We start from the raw sequence: 23,708 nt of genomic DNA on the forward strand, positions 1-23,708 counted from the left end.
TCTGGGTAATCCGCATTACTCATTGGCATCGCTTCACTTTTATTTGCGTTGATCTTGTACCCCGATATTTCTCCATATTCCTTCAATTTCTTATGTAATTCTTTTATTGATATTTCTGGTTCTGTTAAGTATACTATGATGTCATCTGCAAATAAACTGATTTTATACTCCTCCTTTATTTTTATCCCTTTTTTTATTGCTTCGACAGTATTGAGGTGGTCTACTATGACAGGATGAAGATCCTAGGAATAAACATCTCCACTGACATTCAAGCAATGACCAACACGTCTACTTACCTCAGAAACCTGAAGTAATTTGTCACCTGTGCTCCTTAACAACTTCAACAGATGCACCATTGAAAGTATCATGTTAGCATGCATTACTGCATGATGTGGGAACTGTTCCTTCCGAGACTGCAAGGATCCCCAGAAAGATGTGTATGCATCTCAGTCTATCACATTTCCACCCCTCAACTCTATCGATACTTCCCATTGCCTTGAAAAAGCAGCCAACATATTAAAATCTTCCTTCCACCCCAGACACACTTAGTTCACCCTCCTCCTGCATTTTGGAGAGTTTTGTTCCATTAGCTATGTATGGACTGTTCCTCACATTAGTAAAATCACAATGCTTTGGCTCCCTGCTAACAGCTCTTTCTCTTAACTTTGCACTTTTGTATCGTACTATGTATGGGATGACTGGTTGGACTGATCACAAAACAAGCTCTCTTTCTGCAGTTCAGTAGGTGTGACAATAAACTTGAACTAATGAAACACAGTTTTGCCTTACCAGGATCTGAAATGTTTCCAGCTACAGCTTTTGCTCCCATAACCATGGGTGAGATGGTTTTGCTTAGTTCATCAGATGCTGCCTTCACAGATTCACGAAATTTTGGGTCTTCTGAGTTTTCAACTTCCCTTTTAGCAACCAGAAGAATTCTGTTTGCACGACGAGCAATGCTCGTTGCTCCAGCAACCAGCATTTGAGGTTGTACATTGGCCATTGCTACCTTGCATTTATCTATATCTTTCTTGATGGCTTCCTCAGAGGCATCCAATAAGGACCTGGTATCAATAGCTTCATCGACTAAACCTGCAAGATAAATTGATCCAGCATCAAGTTCAAATTTTCAATGTGGTCATTCTATTCTTGCTGGTTGCAATAGTCATTAATGATCGTGATGTGAATGTTGGAGATATTTGGAAATGCAAGGGCTCATTAGGGATGGCTTTTTGCATGGGGCGGGGGGGGGGGGGGGAAAGAAAAAAAAAAAATCACATTTCACATATTTGACTGCATTTTCTGAAGAGGTGACCAAGAAGGATGATGAGGGCAGAGACTAGATGCAATGTGGACATCAGCCATGCCTTTCACAAGTTCCTGCACAGAAGGCTGGTCTGAAGGTCAGATTGCACAAGATCCAGGGGGAGCTGGCAAATTGGATAATTGGCTTGATGGCAGTCAGAGAGGGCATAATGAAGGGCTGTTACTCTGATTGGAGGACTGTGGCCAAGGGCGTTCCACGGTGCTGAGTTCACTGTTGTTCCTCATCTTTACAATTTGGTAAACAATATAGTTGACAGTTTGCAGTTGACATCAAAATTGGTGGTCTCATGGTCAGTAAAGGAGAGGGAAAGATTTAAAAGCGACCAGAGTTGCATCTTCTTCATACAGAAGGTACTGTATATGGAATAAGGTGCCAGAGGAAGTGGTGGAGGCATGGTCAAATGCCACATTCAAAAGACATTTAGACAAGGACAAAACTGGAAAAGATTAAGGGATAAGGGCTGAATGCAGAAAAATGGTAAGAGCATGGTTGTCTTGGGAAGTTGGGCTGAAGGGCCTGTTTCCATGTTGTAGAAATCTAAGACTCTACGATTAATACATTTTCAGATGACGCTAACTTTGTGGAGCTGTTGATAGCGAGCAGGATAGCCTTCAGTGACAGAATATTAATTAGCTGTAAGATGAGTGGAGAAATAGTATTTTATCCTGTTAAGTGTAATATTCATCTTGGGTATCACCCAAGGATAGTACATATACCATGAATGGGAGGGCATTTTGAACTATGGAACAAATGAATCTTGATATACAAATTCAAAGATGCCCCAAAAGTGGCAGTGTGTGTTAACAGATTGGCGATGTGGCAGACCTGATGCTTTCTTCCATTGCCCAGACATATAAAAAGAGCAGGGAGATCATGATACAGCTTTATAAAAGGTTGGTTAGATCAGTCATAGAGTTGTCGGGAATAGAAGTAGCCCATTCGTCCCAACTCCTCTATAATGACTGGTGAGCACTTTTCCTTGTTAATCCCATCCCCCAGTCATTGGTGTAGAGTTTTCAACAGCAATGAAAATCAGGTACTCGTCTGGTGCCGCTGAAATGCTATCAACATCCCAGCTTCAAGCATTCATTCAAGCAGTGCATTCCAGGAACTCAACCCTCCCCCACCCACCCACATACACACTATATCCCCTCTGAATCTCTTTGCCCTTACCCAAAAGGCATGCCCAGTTTGACAGACACTGATATATGGAAAAGTTTCCTGCCGTTTATCCTATCTATCCCCCTCACAATTCTGTATACCTCAATGGGCAGGATCAGAGGACGAATTTTTTTTACCCTCTCCCAGAGGGTGGTGAGTTTCTGGAATGCATTGCCTGAGCAGGTACTCTCACATCTAAGAGGCATTTGGAAAGGCATTTGAATTGCCAAAGCATAGTCGACTGTGGACTAAAATGGAATTAATGCAGAGAGATACTTGATGGCTGGCATGGGCAGTCACCCAAATGGCCAATTTGTGAACTGTACGTCAAAAGCCACTACAAACTGAGAATGTGGAATCAAAGCATGTGTATTAAATTGGAAGTGATCATCTAATTATTTTTTTCCCCAAAAAATGGATTTCACTTTCATAGAATTTTCATCATGACTAGATATTTAATTAAATCTGAGATTATTTCTAGTGAGGGTTTGTTAAAAGATTGCCTCGATACTTAAGAATTTGAACTCACTGTCAAGTCGTGTGTTTGGAAATATCGTTTAGGAGAGTTAACTCAAAAGGATTTGGTCGCTCCATGAAACAGAAACTATTTGCTCACCAGTCATTTTCTCAACATTATCAATCCACTGATTCTTCATGGTTTCGAAATGTTCATAGGCAGCCTGGTTATCAGGATTTCTCAGTAAGATACGAGCAGCGGATACGACCTGTACAAAGAATTGAGTCATAGTCAAATTGAACATTTGGTAGAATTTTCATCTAGAGGGGGATTGGGAAGAGTATAGTTTAAATATTTTAACAGCAAAGACAATCCTTCCACAATCACATTAAGGGCTTACTTCTGATCATATCCCCATTTCGTCTGAAAATTGTCGGATAAAAATAAAACAGGACAAAAATAAAGACTAGTTAATGACTCAATCAGCTGATTCAAATAACCAGATTCATTTTTCATCAGATAATCAATGCATGACGGTACATTGACAAATTGCTCAGTTTTCAGTTCATGTGAACACCTGCGGGAAAAAAAATCAAGGATCACAATATATGCACATATATATCAATCTTATAATGAAAGTTAAGAAACTTGGCCGGAGAAACCTGCTATCCAGGAAAGTCCCGCAACCATGGGCCCTTCAGGGTGTGAAAAGAAAAAAGATAAAGTTAAGAAACTTGCATCTAAAATGAAACTAATGGGGAGAGGGGAAGAGAGAAATGAGAAAGTTATAGAGCAAGATATTTAAACTTGATTTGAATAATTACAGAAAGTACCTGTGGTGTTAACTCTCGGGCAGATTTCACAGCTGTTTGTATACCCTCCACGGTACTTCTGTTTGCTGCTCCAACAGCAGCAGCTTTCTCTGCTGTGGAACCCAGTTTAACAGCATGATTCTCAAAATAACCTGCCCTCTCCTCAAACACCTGCAGAAGAAAATACATTTTAGGTTTAGATCCATTAATTACAAAGGAACAGTACACATCCTGTCCTGATGTTGGGTCTCAACCATCCCTTTATCTCCATAGACGCTCCCAGACATAACAGCACAGTACAGGCCCTTCAGCCACAATGTTGTGCCAACCAACAAATCTGCTCAGCAAAATGAACCCCTACCATACACTTATAATTCAATTATAATCCTTTTTTTTGTATCCACATGCCTGAAGAGTCTTTCATATATCCTTCTTGCCTGAAGAGTCTTTTGTATATCCTTCTTGTTGTAGCTTCCACTTGGCAAAGCATTCCAAGCACTCACTATATACTGTGTGTAAAATAAACCCACCCCCTGACATCTCCCCTAAACCTTTCTCCCCTCACCTTGCACAGATGGCCTCTGGTGTTTACAACTCTCACCCCCGGGAAAAGATGCTGGCTGTCACCTCTCAACCTTCTTCTCTCCAAAGGAAAAAGCCCTAGTACTTGCCTCATAAGCCACATCCTCCAATCCAGCAACTCCTCAAACATCTCCTCATCACCCTCTCCATAGTTTCCACATCTTTCTTGTAATGAGGTGTCCAGAACTAAACACAATATTCCATTCGGTCTAACCAGAGTTGTATAGAGCTAAGAAACACATTTCTTGACTCCTGAACTCATTCCCAGACTACCAGACCACAACCCTACTTAACTACCCTATCAACCCATTCAGCAACCTTGAGAACTAGGATTTGGACCCCAAGGCACCTCTGTTCCTCCATGCTGTTAAGTATCCTACCATTTAACTCTGTACTCTGCTTTCCAAGTTTAACCTTCCAAAATGCATCCCTTCACACTTATCCAGATTGAACTCCATCTGCCACTTTTCTGCCCAGTTCTAGATCTTGTCTATATCCTGTTGTAACCCTTCTTCACTAACCACAACACACCTCCAAACTTCGTGCCATCTGCAGCAATTTGCGTTTTACTGTAAATATCTATATTACTCTCTGAATCACAATGTAAAATTTGTTGGCTCCAGAGGAAAGATTTCTTTACCAGAAATAAAATTTTTAAAACTCCATGTAAACCTATCTCTGTCATGCCACAGATAATGCATGCATCAGGGATGGAGGGAATGAACATCTCAGGTGGTACCTATCTAGCAAGTTGATTTATTCTGGATGACGTCAAGCTTCTGTTAGTTGGAGTTGTGTTGATCAATGTAGGCAAGACGTATTTCAACACACTCTTGACCTGCATCTTGAGTAGACACATTCTTATTTGGATGGACTTCAATGTCTTGGTATATCAGTATCACCAGTTTCATCAGCCACTTTTGCTGATGGAAAATGAAGTTCCCTACTCAGTGTACATTTAAGTGCTTCATCCAAGGAGAGTTCAGCAATTGCAATGATGAGATTTTAACCTGCCACTCCACACTCTAGATTATCAGTCTGAGACCATTCTTAGTGAAAAACAATAAAGCATCAGGACCTGATGGGATATCTAATGAAATACTGAAAGCAGCAAGAGAAACACAGATAAATAAGCCTCAATTAATGGACCTTCAGATCTGGTGCAATGAAACTTACAACCTTGCATCAGAATTTTTTAAAAGGGTGATGGATCTGACAGCATTCACTATTGTGGCATTGTCCTCATCTCCTCTGAAAACGCTCTTTCCAGAATCTAACCAAATTACCTGCTCTCACTTTCATAAGTACTCCCAGAGTCCCATTGTATATCCAGACCATTACAAGGTAAGATAGACTGACGGATCCAGAGTTTCAATGGAGAAACATTTGACCTTGTGGTTTTAATTCTGTCAATCACAAAGCGATGTGGAAAATTACATCAAAGTATTTCTATCAAAACAAATTTACCATCGTTATACGTTCATGATCAGATGACTATCTCCGACCTTCATAGTTGATGTACATCTGAATGCTTTGTTTTTTGATCTGGATAAAACAGGGTTATTTGCTGCCACCCACCACCACCTGTTTTTATAAGGAGCTGTGAAAATATTAATCCAAGGATGTCTGCTACATGGGGTTTTATTATTGTTGCAGATGTCTGTTCAGTTCTACCATGGGATTGAGTGGCATTAAAGGGGTATGACCAGTCTGCTGGAGGGCCTCAGTGGATCCAACAGCATCAATGGGAGAGAAAGAATTGTCAATGTTTCAGGCTGGACCCTTCCATGAACATTCAGTCTTGAAGAAGGGTTCCAGCCTGAAACAATGACAGCTATTTTTCTCCCATTGAGTTCCTCCGGCTCACTGTTTGAGATTTCAGATTCCAGCATCTGCAGTCTCCCGTATGTCTCAATGTTGACGAGATTCCCGACTTTATTGCCTCTTTAGTTTAGTTCACTTTGGATAAACATTACTTTTTTTTTTAAAAAGCATTACCTCCTCTCTATTTGGTGTATCCAGGGGAGATGTGGCTGCTACAGCAAGCAATTTAATTGGAGTGGTTGTATCACTGAACACATCAGATACTTCTTGGGTCATAACTTCTTGCATTTTTCCTTTTAGGTCCTAGGTTTGAAAAAAGAGAGACAGTTTTAATTTACTTAAACAAAATTGCACGGGACCAACATGTAAAATGAGCTTTGTTCAAATTAACGCCAGTCTACAATGGGAAAAGCTGGACACAAAACTTCGAAATGCTTAAATTTCTTGGTGGGGAGGGAAATGTCCTTTGGAGCAGAGAAAACAAAAAAATGACACAAAATACTTTGTAAATTGAACAGAATGTTCAAATATGGTTCAGCTTCTCCAGAAATGCATCCAAATAAAATTAATTCATTTTTAACATATTTCAATGCAATAACAAAAAAAAGATTCAATGGAATATAAAGAAGAAAAAATGACTGTGCAGGTCTATGCAGAATGGAATACCTGTAAAAACTGAAACTTTAGATAAAAAAAATTAGAGGAACCAACACTCAAAATGTTGAGGATGAACAGTACAACATTACTTCGTACCAATACATCAAATCAATGACAGAGACCAGAACATGCCCAGAAATTGGCCAGGAAATGCAGCAAATAGTCCAAGGACTAGGAAAAACTTAGAATTCAGCAGAGGAAGATAAAAGGTCTAATTAGAAAAGGGCAAATAGAGTACGACGGGAAATTTGCAGGGTAAAAACAATTCTATATCTATAGAAGCTTTGGCAAAGAGAAAGAGACAAGTTAAAGCAAATGAATACCCCTTGCAGTCAGAATCAGGTGAAATAATAATGGGGAACAAGGAAATGGTAGACCAATTAAACAAATTCTGGGCCTGCCTTCACTAAGATACAGACAACAATCCAGATGTACTTGGGTACAAGGGATAGAGGAGGAATTGATGAGAATTATCATCAGTTGTGCAATTGAATTAGGTAACCTGATGACATTGAAAGTCAATAAATCCCCAGGATCTAAAAATCTGCATTCAGAGTGGTTATGGAGATGGCCTTGGATATAGTGGATGCATTTATGATTTGTTTTCCAACATTGTATACATTCCAGATCTATTCCTTCCCATTGGAGGGTTGCCAAAGTGACACCATTTTTTAAGAAAGGAGGGAGAGGAACCAGAGAATTACAGACCAGTTTGACTGATCTCATTGGTGGGCAAAATCCTAGTCAATTATTAAAGCTGACGTGGCTGTGCATTGGGTGAGGATGAGAAGATCAGTCCAAATCAGCACAGAATTATGATAGGAAATCATGCTTACCCAAATCTTCCAGAATGTTTTGAGAACTTAACCAATAGGGATAACATGATTAGCGTAGCAGTTAGCGCAATGCCATTACAGCACCAACAATTGAATCCCTCGCTGTCTGGAAGGCGTTTGTATGTTCTGCAGGGGCTCTGCTTCCCTCCCACCCTTCAAAACGTGGAATTGGATGCTAGATTATCCACTTTGGTTACAATAGAAAGGCAAATTATTATCTGAATTCCTTTTTCCTCAATTACTCAACCATTAACTTACTAAATAATGACATTGATCTGTGTTTAACGACTGCAGTCACGCTTTTGAAACTTATCACGTATTGAAATAACCATGTTTAAGATGCTTCAAGAATATTCACTAAACTCTGCACTCTCAATATCTTATTAAAATTAAATAAAGAAAAAAAACGCACCAAAATAATATTTGGTTTCTCTAGTGTAGGGGAGAACACATGGCAATAAGATGTCGGAACATGAGTAGTCCATCTGACCAATGAAACCTGCTATTCGATTCAAAAAAAATCACAGCTAATCCAGTCATGGACATGGCTCCACCAATGTGCTTTTTTTATACATTGTGAAGTACACCAAATTTTAGTACAACTCAATTGCTACTTCTTCTCACTGACTGGATCCCTGGATGTGGGGAACAGAATAGGCAAAATCTTACATAGCATTTCTTCTTCAGTTGCATATAAAAATGCCACAAGGTGAGGGTTAGTAAGTGGACCAGGACATTAGAAGAGGTCTCTTTGGAATGCTGAAAAGGGATGGGAAAGATGCATCTTAAAGTGCAAATTCATTGGAGGTGATGGAAACTATGGAAGCTAATGTGGAAATTTTTTAACAAATTTTAACTTTTGATGATACATCATAGTAGAAGGCTTTCCAGCTCACAAAACCCATTCTGCCCAATTAACCCCCTCCCCACCCCCCCAACCCCGAGCACCCAGAAAAAATCCAAGCAGGTTATGGGCAGACCATACAAACTCATTACAGTTCTCCTTGCAGAGAACATATAAACTCCTGTGCTAATGTGCATTTGGTGAATGGAAAGTGAAATAACCCTATCCTTATTCTGGCTTGGAAGAGGCAAAAGCAGAGAGAATAAGATAGGATTCTTTGCTGAGATCAATAAATATTTAACAGAAAAAATGAACCTATTGTTACAACAATAACATACCACATCTGCAGAATGAAATAACTCGTTTCAATCTGTGCTGATATACTAACATTTTTCACATCATAAATTCCACAGGTAAATACTCTTCAAATAAGCATTTCGTGATCCATTAAGCAAATCAATCCAATTTTCACAAATTTAAAAGATCATGGTACAACAATTAATCTGTTCAAAATAACTGCAAGATAGGAGAACTACAACGTGCATGCTGAATTATATCAAACGCTATAATACTCCTACAAAAGAAGATTCAGTAAACCTTTAGTGCATCCTGGAGCTGTGCAGCAATGGCTCTGGCTTGAGGGCTACCTCCTTCACCTCGAGTTGCCAACTCTGCAAGTAGTCCAGCCAGGTGTTCTACTTTATCACACTTTCCAGTCAGTTCCTGGCGATAAGGTCCCATCAATGCATTGGCCAGTCGACGGCCTTCGGCAACAAGTCCACGGATAGCAGCCTGGCCTGAACGAGAAGGTAAGTCAATGGTCAAATTTTTGGTGAAGTGAAACACAGAAGTCTGCAGACATTGTGATTATATTAAAAATGCAGAAATGCTGGAGGAACATAGGAAGTAGGAACAAGAGTAGGCCAAAAATGGCCCATCGATCCTGATCCGCCATTCAATACAATCATGGCTGATCTAATTTATGACCTAACTCCACCAACCTGCCTTCTCCCCATATCCCCTAATTCCTCTATCATGTAAAAATTTATCTAACCGAATTTTAAATATGTTTAATGAGGCAGCCTCAACCACTTCCCTGGTTAGAGAATTCCAAACATTCACTCCTCTCTGGGAAAAACTATTTTTCCTCATCTCTGTCCTAAATCTACTCCCTCGAATCTCGAGACTGTGTCCTCTCGTTTTAGTTTCCCCGGCCAGCTCAAAAAACCTTCCTACATCTATCCTATCCATACCCTTCATAATCCTATATGTTTCTATAAGATCACCTCTCATTCTCTGAATTCGAGCAAATACAATCCTAGACGATTTAATCTTTCATCATAAGTCAACCCCTTCATCCCAGGGATCAACCTAGTAAACCTCCTCTGGACCGTCTCCAAAGCCAGTATATCCTTCCTCAAATATGGAGACCAGAACTGGACACAGTACTCCAGGTACGGACTCACCAGTACCTTATACAGTTGCAACATTACCTCCCTACTCCTGAATTCAATTCCTCTAGCGATGAAGGCCAACATTCCATTTGCCTTCTTAATAACCTGCTGCACCTGCAACCTAACTTTTTGCAATTCATGCACAAGCACTCCCAAGTCCCTCTGCACAACAGCAAGCTGTAGTTTTTTACCCTTTAAATAATATTCAGCTCCTTTATTTTTCTTGCCAAAGTGGATAACCTCACACTTACTAACATTGTACTCCATCTGCCAGACCTTTGCCCACTTATCCAGCTTAACTATATCCCTCTGCAGACTCTCCACATCCTCATTACAATTTGCTCTTCCACTCAATTTGGTGTCATCCACAAACTTGGCTACACCATATTTTGTCCCCTCCTCCAAGTCATCAATGTAAATGATGAACAGTTGTGGGCCTAACACTGACCCCTGCTGCACCCCATTTACCACTCTCTGCCAACCTGAAAAACTCCCATTTATCCCGACTCTCTGCCTCCTGTCAGACAACCAATTTTCAATCCAGGCCAATATACTTCCCCAGACTCCACTTTCCTGCAACTTACTGATAAGTCTCTTGTGCGGCACCTTATCAAACGCTTTCTGGAAATCCAAATATACAACATCAACCTGTTCCCCTCTATCCACCGCACCCATTATATCCTCAAAGAATCCTAACAAGTTTGTCAAACGAGATCTTCCCTTTCTAAAACCATGCTGCGTCTGCCTGATTGAACCCTTACGTTCCAAAAGTTTCACTATTTCATCTTTATTGACAGTTTCAAGCATTTTTCCAACTACAGACGTCAAGCTAATTGGCTAATAATTTCCAGTCTTCTGCCTACATCCCTTCTTAAAAAGTGGCGTGACATTTGCTGTCTTCCAGTCTGCTGGGACCTGCCCAGAATCCAAGGAATTTTGGTATATGACCACCAATGCATCAACTATAACTTCTGCAATTTCCTTCAGAACTCTTGGATGCATATCATCAGGACCAGGTGATTTGTCTGGCTTTAGTCCCATTAGTTTCTCCATCACTACTTCCTTTGTAACAACTATTTTATCAAGGCCCTCCCCAACATTCGCCTCCTTAACTCCGCACTTGGGCATGCTGACATGTCTTCCACCGTGAAGACTGACACAAAATATTTGTTTAATGCCTCGGCCATTTCCTCATTTTTTGCTACCTGTTTTCCTTTCTTATCCTCCAAGGGTCCTATGTTAACTCTGGCCACCCTCTTCTGTTTTATATATTTATAAATTTTTTTGCTTTCTGTTTTTATATTTTGTGCCAATTTACTTTCATAATCCTTTTTCCCATTTCTTATGACCCGCTTTGTAACCCGTTGTCTCTTAAAGTTTTCCCAATCTTCCAGTTTCCCACTGCTCTTTGCAGCTTTGTACACCTGCGCCTTCAATTTTATACTCTCCTTTATTTCCTTTGTTAACCACGGTTGATTTTTCCCTCTCTTGCTGCCCTTTTTCCTGACCGGAACTCAGCAGCGTCAGTAGGAGTATTTTTTTGGTCAGGTTATCAAGTCATATAGTACAAATAGATCTCACGGCCTAATTCACTTTTCCACCCAAATTGACATTTTGGGCTAGACTCACCTACCTGCATATTCCAATCCATGCACCTCCCAAATAATTTTTGAATGTCAAAACTGTGCCCATTTCTACGCTTTCCCCAGTAACATGTTCCAGATACAAACTATCCTACGAGTGAGAAAATTTTCCCCTCCAGTTCCTCCAACCTATCCCCTCTCACCTTAAACCTCAGACGAGTTGGCCCATCCAATTCAAAACTGGCTGAGTGGAAGGCTATCAGGTGACTCCCCTCATGTTCCATCATTCCAAGGAGAAAAGACAGAGTTCAGTCAACCTATCCCCAAAGCAAGCTCTCCAATTCAGGTAGGAAAAGACATTTTGACAGATATATGAATAGGAGGGGCTTGGAGCAATATGGACCACATACAGGCAAGAGGGATTAGTGCAGACTACCATATTGGATGGCATGGACTAGTTTCAAACATAGCTTATTTCCCCACTCACATAAATTACGTGACAATTAATTACATTTTATCTCAAAATGTTTGGAGTTATTTGTAAATTTTGAAAGGCCCAAGTTCCATAATCTGGACTGCTGGATTCTAGGAGTATGTTGAAAGGCACTATTTTTTTGCTACAGTTAAATATGCTATGCATGAAATAACATGAAAATGAAGATTCATCTTTGAAACTCACCCACGCCACGGTCATCAACTGTAGGATTGTCAATCCAGCGCTGGGCTTGTTCGATTTTGCCCTCCAGATTAACTGCTGCTTTCACTGGCCGACTGTTGGCCACTGCTCGGTTGGTCTTAGTCTGTAAATTCTGCAAGGTCGTGGCAATTTGCTTGGATAAAGCACGAGCTTCAGGGGTATCACCTTTGCCTCTGGAAAGCAGAAAAGGCCTTGTCACAAATCCAGAATATAAAATTAGCAAGCAGTTTAAAAACATGATAAGCTTACAATTTAAAAATAAATGTCTAACTCAGAATGTAAAATTAGTTTAAGGATTCAAGGTGAAATTTTAGTCAATTTGTGAAACTTTGTTGACATTTAAGGACTAGTTCAGGCATAACAGACAATTACAAGCCAGAATGAAACATTTATGCTATACAGGCAAGGTTTGATGAATTTAAGGCAAAGCAAAAAAACCTGATATCCTACAGTGGTAATTTTATTTATACATACTGCCTTCTCAACTCTGACAACTTTGCAGTCATTGCTCCTATTTCATTAATTGAACGCAGTATATCATCACGTTCTTTTGGATCTTCACAAAGATCGGCAATTTTCTTGGCTTCTTTTAAAACGCCACGAACGTGCTCTTCACCTTCAGGACCTCCATGTGGATCAGCCAGCCAGCTCTAAATAAAAACCCAAAGGCATGTGACACTCTGGAAACTAACTCAGGAGAAAAGTTATGCATTTTAATACTGGATCACCTTTCTTTGATCCATCCCAATGGACAGAATTCTGTTCTTTATTTTGTTGATACAGGCTGTCTATATTTAAATTTCAATAATTTTCAGATATTAATCAACAATTAATTTCATGAAGTTATTTTCATCAAATCAATTTTTAAAACATTAGCTTTACTTCCTCTGTGTAACGTAAACCATGATATTGATCAATAGGCGGAATACAAATGATGCAACAGTCCTTGTCTACTGCACTCCTTGCTAACCAAATAAAACTGAGGATTAAAAAATGTATAAATGAATCCACAGAGCTGCTCAATGATTTAATGTATGTAGACAATCTTCCATCCTAGGGAGGGAACAAAAAACAAGCAGTACAAGAGGCAATCCTGGAGAAGCCGCTGCCAGGAGTCATTCATTAAGAAGGGTCTGAACCTCCCTGCTAGCAATAAAATGCCAACAATTATTTTTTTTGTGACCATGCATTATTTTCTTTATCTGAATACCACTGCCAGTGAATTGATTCGGCAGCTTTGCTCAATACCAGAATTAATTAATGATCTGTAGGAAAGTTACGCAGACAACGTAAACTCAGATTTGGGGAAGAAAGTGAATGAATAAACATTTGCGCTGTTTTCAGGCAAGTCCACAACTGGCACATAGAACTTGTTTAAGGTCCAGAGTTAAACAAGAGAATCTGCAAATGCTGTCATTGTAGTTTACACAAGAATACTGGAAAATCTCAGCAAGCCATACCGCGTTCTTTATGTAGCAAAGATAAAGATTTTTCACTCATACCTTAATGAAGGGGTCAAGCCCAAAACATTGGTTCTGTATCTTTACCTTTGCTATATAAAGTCCACTGTTTGACCTGCTGAGTTTCTCCAGCATTTTGTGTAAACTTTTTTTTAAAAAAAGGTTTAGCTTTTTTCAGAGTCCAGGACCAGCTCGTTTCAGTAAGTAGGACATGGAAAGAGAATCTTGGATAAGAGAGGTTGTGAATGTAGTCAGAAAGAAACATGTGTAGGTTTTAAGAAGCTAAATTCGGAGAGGGCTCTTTGAGGACTAGAAAGATTGCATGAGAAGGCTCAGGCAGGACACAAGAAAGGACAAAAGAGGCTGTGGAATGCGCTTTGAGTAGGATCATAGTTTCCTGAGGCATTTATGCTTATCAAAAAACAAGAGGTCAACTTGAGGAAGGATAGGACTGAGAGAACATTTATGTTTGGAGTCAGAGGAAGTGGGCAAAGAACAATACAAGTCTTTCACCCAGGAGAAGGATATGGAGGATAGTAATAATGTACATAATGAAGAGAATGTTGATGTGTTTTGGCATTTTGAGATGAAGAAAGGAGGTATTGGATCTACTGAAAAGCGAGTGGGAAATATCCCAGATTATTAAATGAGGCAAGTTAGGAGATTGCTGGGACTTTGATAGCGATCCTTGTGTTCTCATTATTGACAAGAAAGGTCCCACAGGACTAGAGAGTAGTTAAATTTGTTATGTTCAAGAAGGGAAATAGGAATAATCCAGGAAATTATAGGCCAGTGACTTACATCAGAGGGAGATAAAGTATTGGAAAGGATACTTGGGGGTTCGGATTTAAGCAGATTTTGAAAAACATACCAGATTAGGGTAAGTCAGTAAGGCTATGTTCAGGGCAGGTCATGTCTTACAAATTTGGTTACTTTTTATTTGACGTCATAAAGGCAGTTGATGAGGGTAGGTCAGTAGATGCTGTCCACATGAGCATACAAGGCATTTGACAAGGTCCCTCCTAGTAGTCTGACCCAGGAGGTACACATTCATGGGTTCCATAGTGAACTGATCATTTAGAATGGGAATTGGATAGCCCATAGACAATGGTGTAAAGGTGTTATTCTCTTTGGAGGTCTATGACCAGTAATGTTATGCAATGATCCATGTTGGGACCCTTGCTCTTTGTAAATTATCTCAATTAATTGAATGAAAATGTGTGCTGGTGGGTAAGTAAATTTACAGAAGACACAAAGATCAGTGGAGTTGTGGATACAATAGGGTACATAGGCAGAGAAATGGCAGATAGAGTTTAATCCAGACAAGGGTGAGATATTGCACATTGGGAGGTCAAATCCAAGGGGAAAGGGAAAAGCAAATCGTTAATGACAGGACTCTGAAAAACTGAGGGACCTGGAGGTCGAAATCCATTGCTCCTTGAAAATACCCATGCAAGTACAAAGGGTGTTAAAAGAAGGTGAATGGAGTACTTGCCTTCATCAGATGGGGTACTGAGTATAAATGTAAGGAAGCCATATTGCAGTTATACAAATCTTTGGTAGGCTTCACTTAGAGTATTGCATGCAATTCAGGTTGTCCTATTAGAGGAAGGATGTGAATGCCTTGGAAAGGGTATAGAAGAGATTTACCAGGATGTTTCTTGAATTAGAGAGTACGAGTTGTGGGGAGAGGTCAGACAAACTTGAGTTGCTTTCTCTGAAGTGCCAAAGGCTGAGGGGAGACCTGATAGAGGTATTTAAAATTATGAGAGGGAATGATAGGGTAGACACTCAAAATCTTTTTCCCTACATAAAACTATCAGAGTGGAAGATGTGTTTAAGTTGAGGGAAGAAAATTTAAAGATGTGTGGGACTTTAAAAAAAAAAACACATAGTAGTAGGTACCTGGAACAGGCTGATAGTAATGTATTCTAAACAGATACATGATTTTATATGATTATACATCACGTACAAGCTGTCGTATATGTCTAATTTGGCCTCATGCTTGGTGCATATATCATGGGATGAAGACCTATTCACCATCTGATAAAGCAAGAGGCATCAAGACATGGGATTAAGAAGTTGCTACCTTGCTTAGATTTGTAGAAGATGCTCAGCTTGGATATACCAATAAAATGGAAAAACAAATAAAATCTTCTCCAGAAATATTGTTAAGTCACATATTCAAAAATTTTGATGAATATTAACTTGTCTATCTGGCAACATAAGACGATAAAATTTAGCTTCAAATAATTTTTACACCTGTATAAAATTTCAAATGAAACAGATTGCAAGAATTTTGTTAGTTACCTGAACAGCATCAATTTTCTTAGCAATAGCCTGCTTTGAGTTCGTCATGGCTTCCAGTTTCCTGGCTGCATTTTCCACTTTTGCAGTTAACATATCCAACCCTTGGGATACTTGCTGTGATTTCTGCATGGCTATCGGTGTGGTACCTTGTCCTCTACATATTTAAAAATTACATTCAACATGTGAGCCCTCACACACACAACTCAAACGTCAAGTGCATTCAGTTTGCAGGGCAATGCTTCTGTATAACATATTTTTGTCTTCTCATCACCAGATCCCAGTTTGGATTGGCAATACTACTTCTTCCTCAGAGCATAACACAGGGGCAGTGCAAAGCTGTGTGCTATGTCCCTCTCTCAATACTCATGATTGCAATCCCAAGTTCAGCTACAAAGCAATTTATAAATTAATTGTTGGCGAATCACAGGTAAAGATGAGTGAAGGCATGGCCAAGAGGCCATGCATGTCTTCATTGGTGGAATGGCAGAGGACAGAATTCACACCTTCAAGTTCCTAACCGCCCACATATCAAGAACCTCTCCTGGACCCAACACACTAAGACAACCATGAAGGTGGCACACCAATGCCTCTACTATGTAAGAAGTCTGAGATTAGGCAAGATGTTGAATATTGTTACAGAGTTCTGTGTTGTGTATTGGCCTATGTGTTGCGTGGTTGTGTGTTGGAAAGTGACAGTTTGCCTTAGAGAGCCAAGGTAAAGGTGGACTGCTGAGAGAGTGGGAGATGGACTGAGCAAGTGCAAAAAATGATCTAAAGATTTCTGGATTTGGACGATAAACCACCACTGGGGGTGTTGTGGAGTGGAAGGCGGCCCAGAGCACGAGTCATGGTCTGGAGGACAGTTTAGAATGTTGGGATTTCAAAAAGGATGAACATTCCGAAGACAGCCAAAAGGATCCGGACCAGGCCAGTGGTTCCTCTCTCTGCAAGCAACACAAGACAACTTCGAATTTTGTGCTCTCTCTCTCTCTCTCTTTCTCTCTTTCTCTCAAAAAGATCTTTTGGCTTCAATTTACCAAACAAACTGAATTTTGTTTATGATCTTTGCTTCGGTTGAGATCGAAATTTTGTGAATCTTGTGTGTTTTGTGTCTAAGTTTTTCTGTGGGATGGTTGGAAATATAACTTAGACTTTAATTACATACGTTATATTTAGGCTGGGGAATTTATTAGTTTGACACTGTTATAGAAATTGGCATAATAACCAGTGGGCATTGTTATAAAAGGGGGGATTTTGAATTAAAGTTTGAAGGTGAATTTTTGTTAATAAAATAATTGTTCATCTTTACCCCAGTGTGATATGCCTTCTTTGGGGTTGCTAGTTTGATCTTGTAACAATATTCTATCAAATATCTACAGGTACATTGTGAAAAATATACTGCCTAATTAGTTTGGAAACTCAGGTAGAAGGTTCAGAAGGCTAAAGTCTGGCACCTCCAGGTTTAAGAAAAGTTTTTTTTTTATACCCCAGCAGATATCAAGCTTTTGAACCTCTCTACTACCCTAACCAAACTAGTCTGGGTCACCAAACTGAAATAGACTTTTGTTTTGTTGCACAATCTGCAACCGTGAATATTTCTGTCCTTTTACATTTATTCTTTATTTCTCCCTCATGGCATATTGTAATAATTTAATTCATACTGTAATTGGTGTATCATACACCTGTGGGTCTGCAAGTAAGAATTGCAGTACATCGGTACATTGAACTTATGTTCATGACAAATTCTCACATTCATGTTTACATAAATTGCCATTGTACTTCAAACATACAATAATAGCATTGTAACAAATAAAGTTTAATTATTTCTACTAGGCAATGTTTACATGCATTTAGTTTGCATTACCTGGCTCGTAGTTCAGATACTTGGTCAGTCATCTGACCTAAAGCCCTGGTGGTACCCAGAATCTCCCTCCGTTCCTTGCCTGCACACAATTCTCCAACTTTGCCAGCTTCATCTAATATCTGTTTGATGGCATGCTCTCCAGCATCACCTAAATCACACAAAAGATTCAATGAATCTAGCACAGATGCCCAAAATCCTTGTTAAAAGGCTCAATTAGAATTGTTGGGCAAGAATATTTCAGAATATTATGCAAGCTAGATCTAAGTAAATTGTCTGGTGTTCTTTCTTCGTATCACCATCATTACCTGGAAGTGCATTAGGATCACGTAGCCAGTTTTTAGCTTGGTTTATCTTTGAGTCGATCAAAGCTAGAGCTCTTCTCATGGTCTCAGTGTCCTGTTCAAACAGACATCAGTTGAAATTATGCTACTTAGTTAAAGATCAGAAACCAAAGGGACAAGAAATATACTCATTGAAAATAAGGTCTTCATTCTGTATAAGAAAAAAAAATATTTAATGCTACTTAATCTTTTTTTTCCCCCCCAAATAATCAGAAATTGCTTTAATTATTTTATGTCTTAATATTCTAATTTGGTTCAACCCTCAACTGAGAAATAGAAAATTCACACTTGTGACTGAACGGTATGTTTGTGGTATAGAACATGGAACACTACAGCACAGTACAGGCACTTCAGCCCTTGATGTTGTGCCGACCCATATATTCCTTACACCTCCCTACCCCATAACCCTCTATTTTCCTTCCATTCATGATCCTAAGAGTCTTTTAAATGCCCCTAATGTTTTAGCCTCTACCACCATCTCCAGGAAGGCATTCCAGGCTCCCAAAACTCTGTATAAAAAATCTTATCCTTGATGTCTCCCCTAAACTTCTCTCCCTTCAATTTGTACACATCTCTGGTGTTTTTTTTTATACATAGATACTGGCCGTCCACCTTATCTATGCTTCTCATAATCATTTAGACCTCTATCAAGTCCCCTCTCCTCCTAGGCTCCAAAGAAAAAAGTCCCAATTCTACTAACCTTACTTCATAAAACTTGTTTTCCAATCCTGGCAACATCCCGGTAAATCTCCTCTGCACCTCTCCATGATTTCCACATGCTTCCTATAATGAGGTGACCAGAACACAATACCCCAAGTGTGGTCTTCAGAGATTTGTAGAGTTTTATCATGACCTCTCCACTCCTGAACTCAATCCCCCAGCATCCCAAAGGCCTTCTTAACTACCCTATCAACCTGTGTGACGACCTTGAGGGATATATGCATTTGAACCCCAAGGTCCCTCCATTCATACACAATTAACCAACCATTAACCCTACATTCAGCCTTCTGGTTTGCTCTTCCAAACTGCATCACCTCACACTTATCCAGATTGACCTCCATCTGCTACTTTTCAGCCCAACTCTGCATCCTATCTAGATCCTCTTATAACCATCAACAGCCTTTATTCTTGGGCAGAGGACAACATAATCAAGATCATATTCATTGTGCATCCTGAATGGAAAAATAAGCATGATTCCGAACATCAAGATCCTTTCCTTTGTAAACTGTTTCATTTGTGTTTGGGATTTGGCTTCATCAGATTTTTCCAATAGAACTCAGGTGATTTAACATGTCAGACATTTTTCTAAAATGTTCCCACATTTAACTGAATTATTATCCTGATACTTTACTTCAGAGATCATTTGGCATACCTGCAGGAGATTAGTTCTGATTTGCTTATCAGTACACTGTTTGGCAACCTCTTTTGCCAGCCGTGTCACTTCATCGGATGCCTTGGCTATATCCTTGGCACAGTGAATAAGAGCACGTTTGTTCCCGCTGCCACCGCGCACAAGTCGAGACATCTCTGCCATCAACAAGGCCATCCTCTTGGCAGCACCAATGATGTCATTACCCTTGCTTGACCACTTATGCATTTCCTCAGTTTGGAGGTTTTTAGTAACTATTAATAACAACCTCTATCCAAAACAGTTGCATTCAATTTGAAAGTTCAAACTAATTTCTAATGATTATCAATTCGTGTCAATTCAGAACTACTCCTCTGATGTAGAAGACAATGTACTAACAACTATTACCATATTTGCAAATATGTGTGGCTAGTTGCAATTTTATTTCACGAGAGGGAAACTTATTCAACAACATTCAAAAGAGGGTTTCCTTTTGCACACAAATTCATGAAAAGTTAAGTACTGAATGTATTTAATATTTAAATATTGTAATATTATACTAAAGATATCTCTATGCCAAAATTATTCATTAGCTTTAAAACCGTTCCACAGCTTTGACCAGGCAAAATTCAAGGGTAGGTCATCAGCAGGCATGCCACTTGAAGCTGAAATGCCATAGAGATGTAGGCTTTATCCCAAACAAAGAGAAGGCTTATAAAGCTCAAAAGCATCACTCGTTAACCTCTTGCAGCATGCTGCTATATTGTTTGTCCAAAACCAGATCAAGGTTAAATCACAACCTTTCTCCAATTAATAAGAGTAAAACAATCCACTCTGTTTAGCTCCCACTTTTATAAATTCAGAAGCACATATCTCTTACACTTATCACATCAATTTTTGTCAGGTTAAATGTATCCCAACCAGGTTTTTCCAAAATTTGATGGAAATTTTATTTTACTAAACATCTGCAACAAAACACAATGCACTTCCCAGACAGTGAAGTCCTGAACATTATCTCAAAATCCCTTCATCATGGTGGCTTCTGCACTAGGCATCCTTATACATAAATTTAAAAAATTAGTTTGCAGATACAGCAGGTAGGCAAAATAGAAGGCAAATGGAACACATTCAAAAGGGTCAAGAGTAGTAGGAAATGAGAAGATTGGGAAAATTTTTTAAAGTATCAAGGAGTCACTAAGAAAGCAATAAAGGAAAGATGGATTTCAAAAATAAATTAGCACAAAATATAAAAACAAATAGTAAAAGATTTTACAATTATATCAAAAGGGAAGAGAGTGGACAAAGTGAATGTAGGTCACAAAGAAGATGTGAAGAGGGAATGAAGAAATGGCAGAAGACTTGAACAACTATTTTGTATTGGGGTTCATGGTGGAGGACATGTTTAACATACCAATTAATGCTTTCAAGCATGTGATGATAGGTGAGGACCTTGACATAATTGATGAAATTAAAATGGTAATGCTAAGCAAAGTCGTGGGTTGAAAAGACAGATAAGTGCCTCAGACCTGATGGAATGAACTCCAGGGCCCTGAAAGAAATGGCAGAAGTTATAGTAGAGGTATTTGTTGCAATTTGCTAAAATTCTCTGGACCCTGGGTTAATCCTGGCAGATTGGAAGACAACAGTGCCATGCAGCTTTATGAAAAAAGCTAGTCAGCTTAATGTATGTAGTTGGGAAAATGCTTCAAGCTATCATTAAGGAAGAAATAGTGAGGAATCTGGATAGAAATTGTTATGTCAGCAAGATGGAGTATGGATTCAGGAGGGCAGGTCATGTTTGGAGCACTGAGGATAAAACTAGCTCAGTGAATAGAAGGGAACAGGTGGATCTTATAAACAGTAAAACCCTTGTTATCTGGAATTCAAGCAACTGACAGCCTCAAGCAAATGGCAAAAACTGAAAATAAAGAGGTAAAAAAAATGCAAGTTTAAAATTGGCGCACCTTATGATTAGTTCGCCAATCGTGCAACACGCAATCTCATTCACTTATTTGGCATCTACCAATCCCCATAGGTACCAGATACCAGGGGTTTTACTGTACATGGATTTCCAGAAGGCGCATGATAAGATGCAACATAAAGGACTCATGAACATAAAAGATAAGGATGCATGGAGTTAGAAGTAATATATTAACATGGATAGAGGATTGGTTAACTGAGAGAAGGTAGAGGGCGTTTCTTGGGTTGGTAATCCGTAGTGAGCAGAGTGCTGCAGAGGGCAGTGCTGCATCCATGACTGTTCATGCTAAACATTAACAATCTGGAAGACAGGACAGAGTGAAGTGTATCCAAGTCTACTCATGACAAATTAAGTGGAGAAACTAATTATGTAGAGGACATGAAGAGTCTGCAGAGAGCTATAGATGGGTTGAGTGAGTGGGCAGAGTCTGGCAACTGAGAGTACAATGTTGGTAAATGCAAGGTCATTCACTTTGCAAAAGAAAATAGATCATATTATTTCAATGGTGAAAGATGGCAGCATTGTGTTGCACGGAAAGATTTGAGGGTGCTTATGTGTGAATTGCGAAAGGATAGTTTTAAAATGGGTAAGCAAAAAGACAAATGGAATGTTGGACTTCATGACTAGAAAGAGAGCAGGGAGGTTCTGCTGCACCTGTACAGGCCACACTTGGAGTACTATGTGTCATTCTGGTCTCCTTACTTGTGGAAGGATGGACCAGCAGAGGAGGTGCACCAGCAGAGGAGGTGCACCAGGTTGATTCCAGAAACAAAGGCGCTATCTTAACGGGTGAGATTGATGAGCCTGGGACTATAATCATTGAAGCTTATAAGGATGAAGGGTCTTGAGAACAAATTTAAAATGATGAAAAGGATAGACAGTGTAGAGGCAGGAAAGTTTTTTTCCCATTGGTAGATGAGACTATAATGGATTTGGGAGAGGAGATTTAGGATGGAAGTAATAACTGTTTCTCTCACAGAAAAGTCAATCTGTGGAATTTTCTGCCCAAGGAAGCAGAAGGCTGCCTCATTAAACACATTTGAGACACAGATATATTTTTGCATCGAGAATTAATGGTTGCAGGGAAAAGGTGGGTAAGTGGAGTGGAGTCCACAGCCAGATCAGCCATGATCTTATAAAATGGCAGAGCAGGCTCAACACACCAGATGACTCACTCCTGCTCCTACTTATGAAAAAAATTCAAAACACCATAGAATTATACAAAGTTTTTGTTTAAAAAAAACTCATCGTGGATGAACTTTCCGTTATTAAACTAGTCACAAACTGCCTCTGGTAAGTCAGGGTAGTTATCAAACTCAACATGAACAGAAAATTGATTGGAACTTACAAAGTTTAAACAAATTTTCAAAGGTCTTGTATTTTGGAGAACAATTTATTTGAACTCAATTAATGAATTTTTTTTTAAAAAAAATGCCACATCTGATTCCCCAGAAACCTCTTTCAAACTTTGCCGAGCTTAGGCTGAATGCAAGCCAAAACTAATTTCTTGGTGCATCTTACAAGGTCTTTGCTTTGTCATTGCCTACAATTGCCGAGCTTTTTTTTTGCAGGCACACTCCATCTGATGATTATTGAACAAACAAGGTCTATGTACATATGTCTATCTTTTTCAGGCATGATCTTCTTAAGTCAAACATGCAAAATATTCTGTGCAAGCACTAATCAATTCACCACAACCATATCTGTGCTGTGACACACAAGCTCATCTGAAAGGTGTATCTTTAATAAAAGCGGAATGTGGAGCAGCAAGGAAACAAAGCATCCGGTTCTTTTCCCCATAACAAATTAACATATGCTGATGGAAATACTTGTGTTTACAACAACTTGATGTTCCATCAAAAAAAACAATACATGATTGCTAATAAAAAAATATAAACCAGATACTGACACAGCAGAGGAAATGTTAAAAGGAACCCAATGCCATAATCTGACAGAGGAAGCAAAATCTTATCATTTTTAGCAGAAACACTGATGCGCTGAAAAACAGCAATTGATAGTCGAGATAGCATGTGGCATAACAAGTTATTATAATGAAATTAATGTCTCCAATTGTTTCATATTTTAAGTTAAAATTGAATGCAGTAAGGTAGGCTGGGTTCAGTTTTCAATACTCCAAGTAAAATATCGGAACTAGTGCTTCTGTGTTTCA

General features: G+C 39.3%; 1 protein-coding gene across 2 annotated transcripts in view; it reads right to left on the reverse strand.

Annotated features, from left to right (window-relative positions):
- Nucleotides 1-23,708, reverse strand: part of LOC138736186 (vinculin) — a 114,920-nt gene that overhangs the window by 26,196 nt on the left and 65,016 nt on the right. For both annotated transcript variants that reach the window (XM_069885265.1, XM_069885264.1), the window contains exons 7-16: nt 18,174-18,264; nt 17,869-18,016; nt 16,005-16,158; nt 12,709-12,884; nt 12,217-12,407; nt 9,098-9,297; nt 6,338-6,466; nt 3,779-3,928; nt 3,105-3,213; nt 790-1,092 (exon numbers count right to left, since the gene is read on the reverse strand). In XM_069885265.1, the coding sequence (XP_069741366.1) occupies nt 790-1,092; nt 3,105-3,213; nt 3,779-3,928; nt 6,338-6,466; nt 9,098-9,297; nt 12,217-12,407; nt 12,709-12,884; nt 16,005-16,158; nt 17,869-18,016; nt 18,174-18,264 (1,651 nt within the window). The remainder of the gene's footprint in view (nt 1-789; nt 1,093-3,104; nt 3,214-3,778; nt 3,929-6,337; nt 6,467-9,097; nt 9,298-12,216; nt 12,408-12,708; nt 12,885-16,004; nt 16,159-17,868; nt 18,017-18,173; nt 18,265-23,708) is intronic.

This window comes from Narcine bancroftii, chromosome 6 (assembly GCF_036971445.1).
Source record: "Narcine bancroftii isolate sNarBan1 chromosome 6, sNarBan1.hap1, whole genome shotgun sequence".
Lineage (NCBI taxonomy): Eukaryota > Metazoa > Chordata > Chondrichthyes > Torpediniformes > Narcinidae > Narcine > Narcine bancroftii.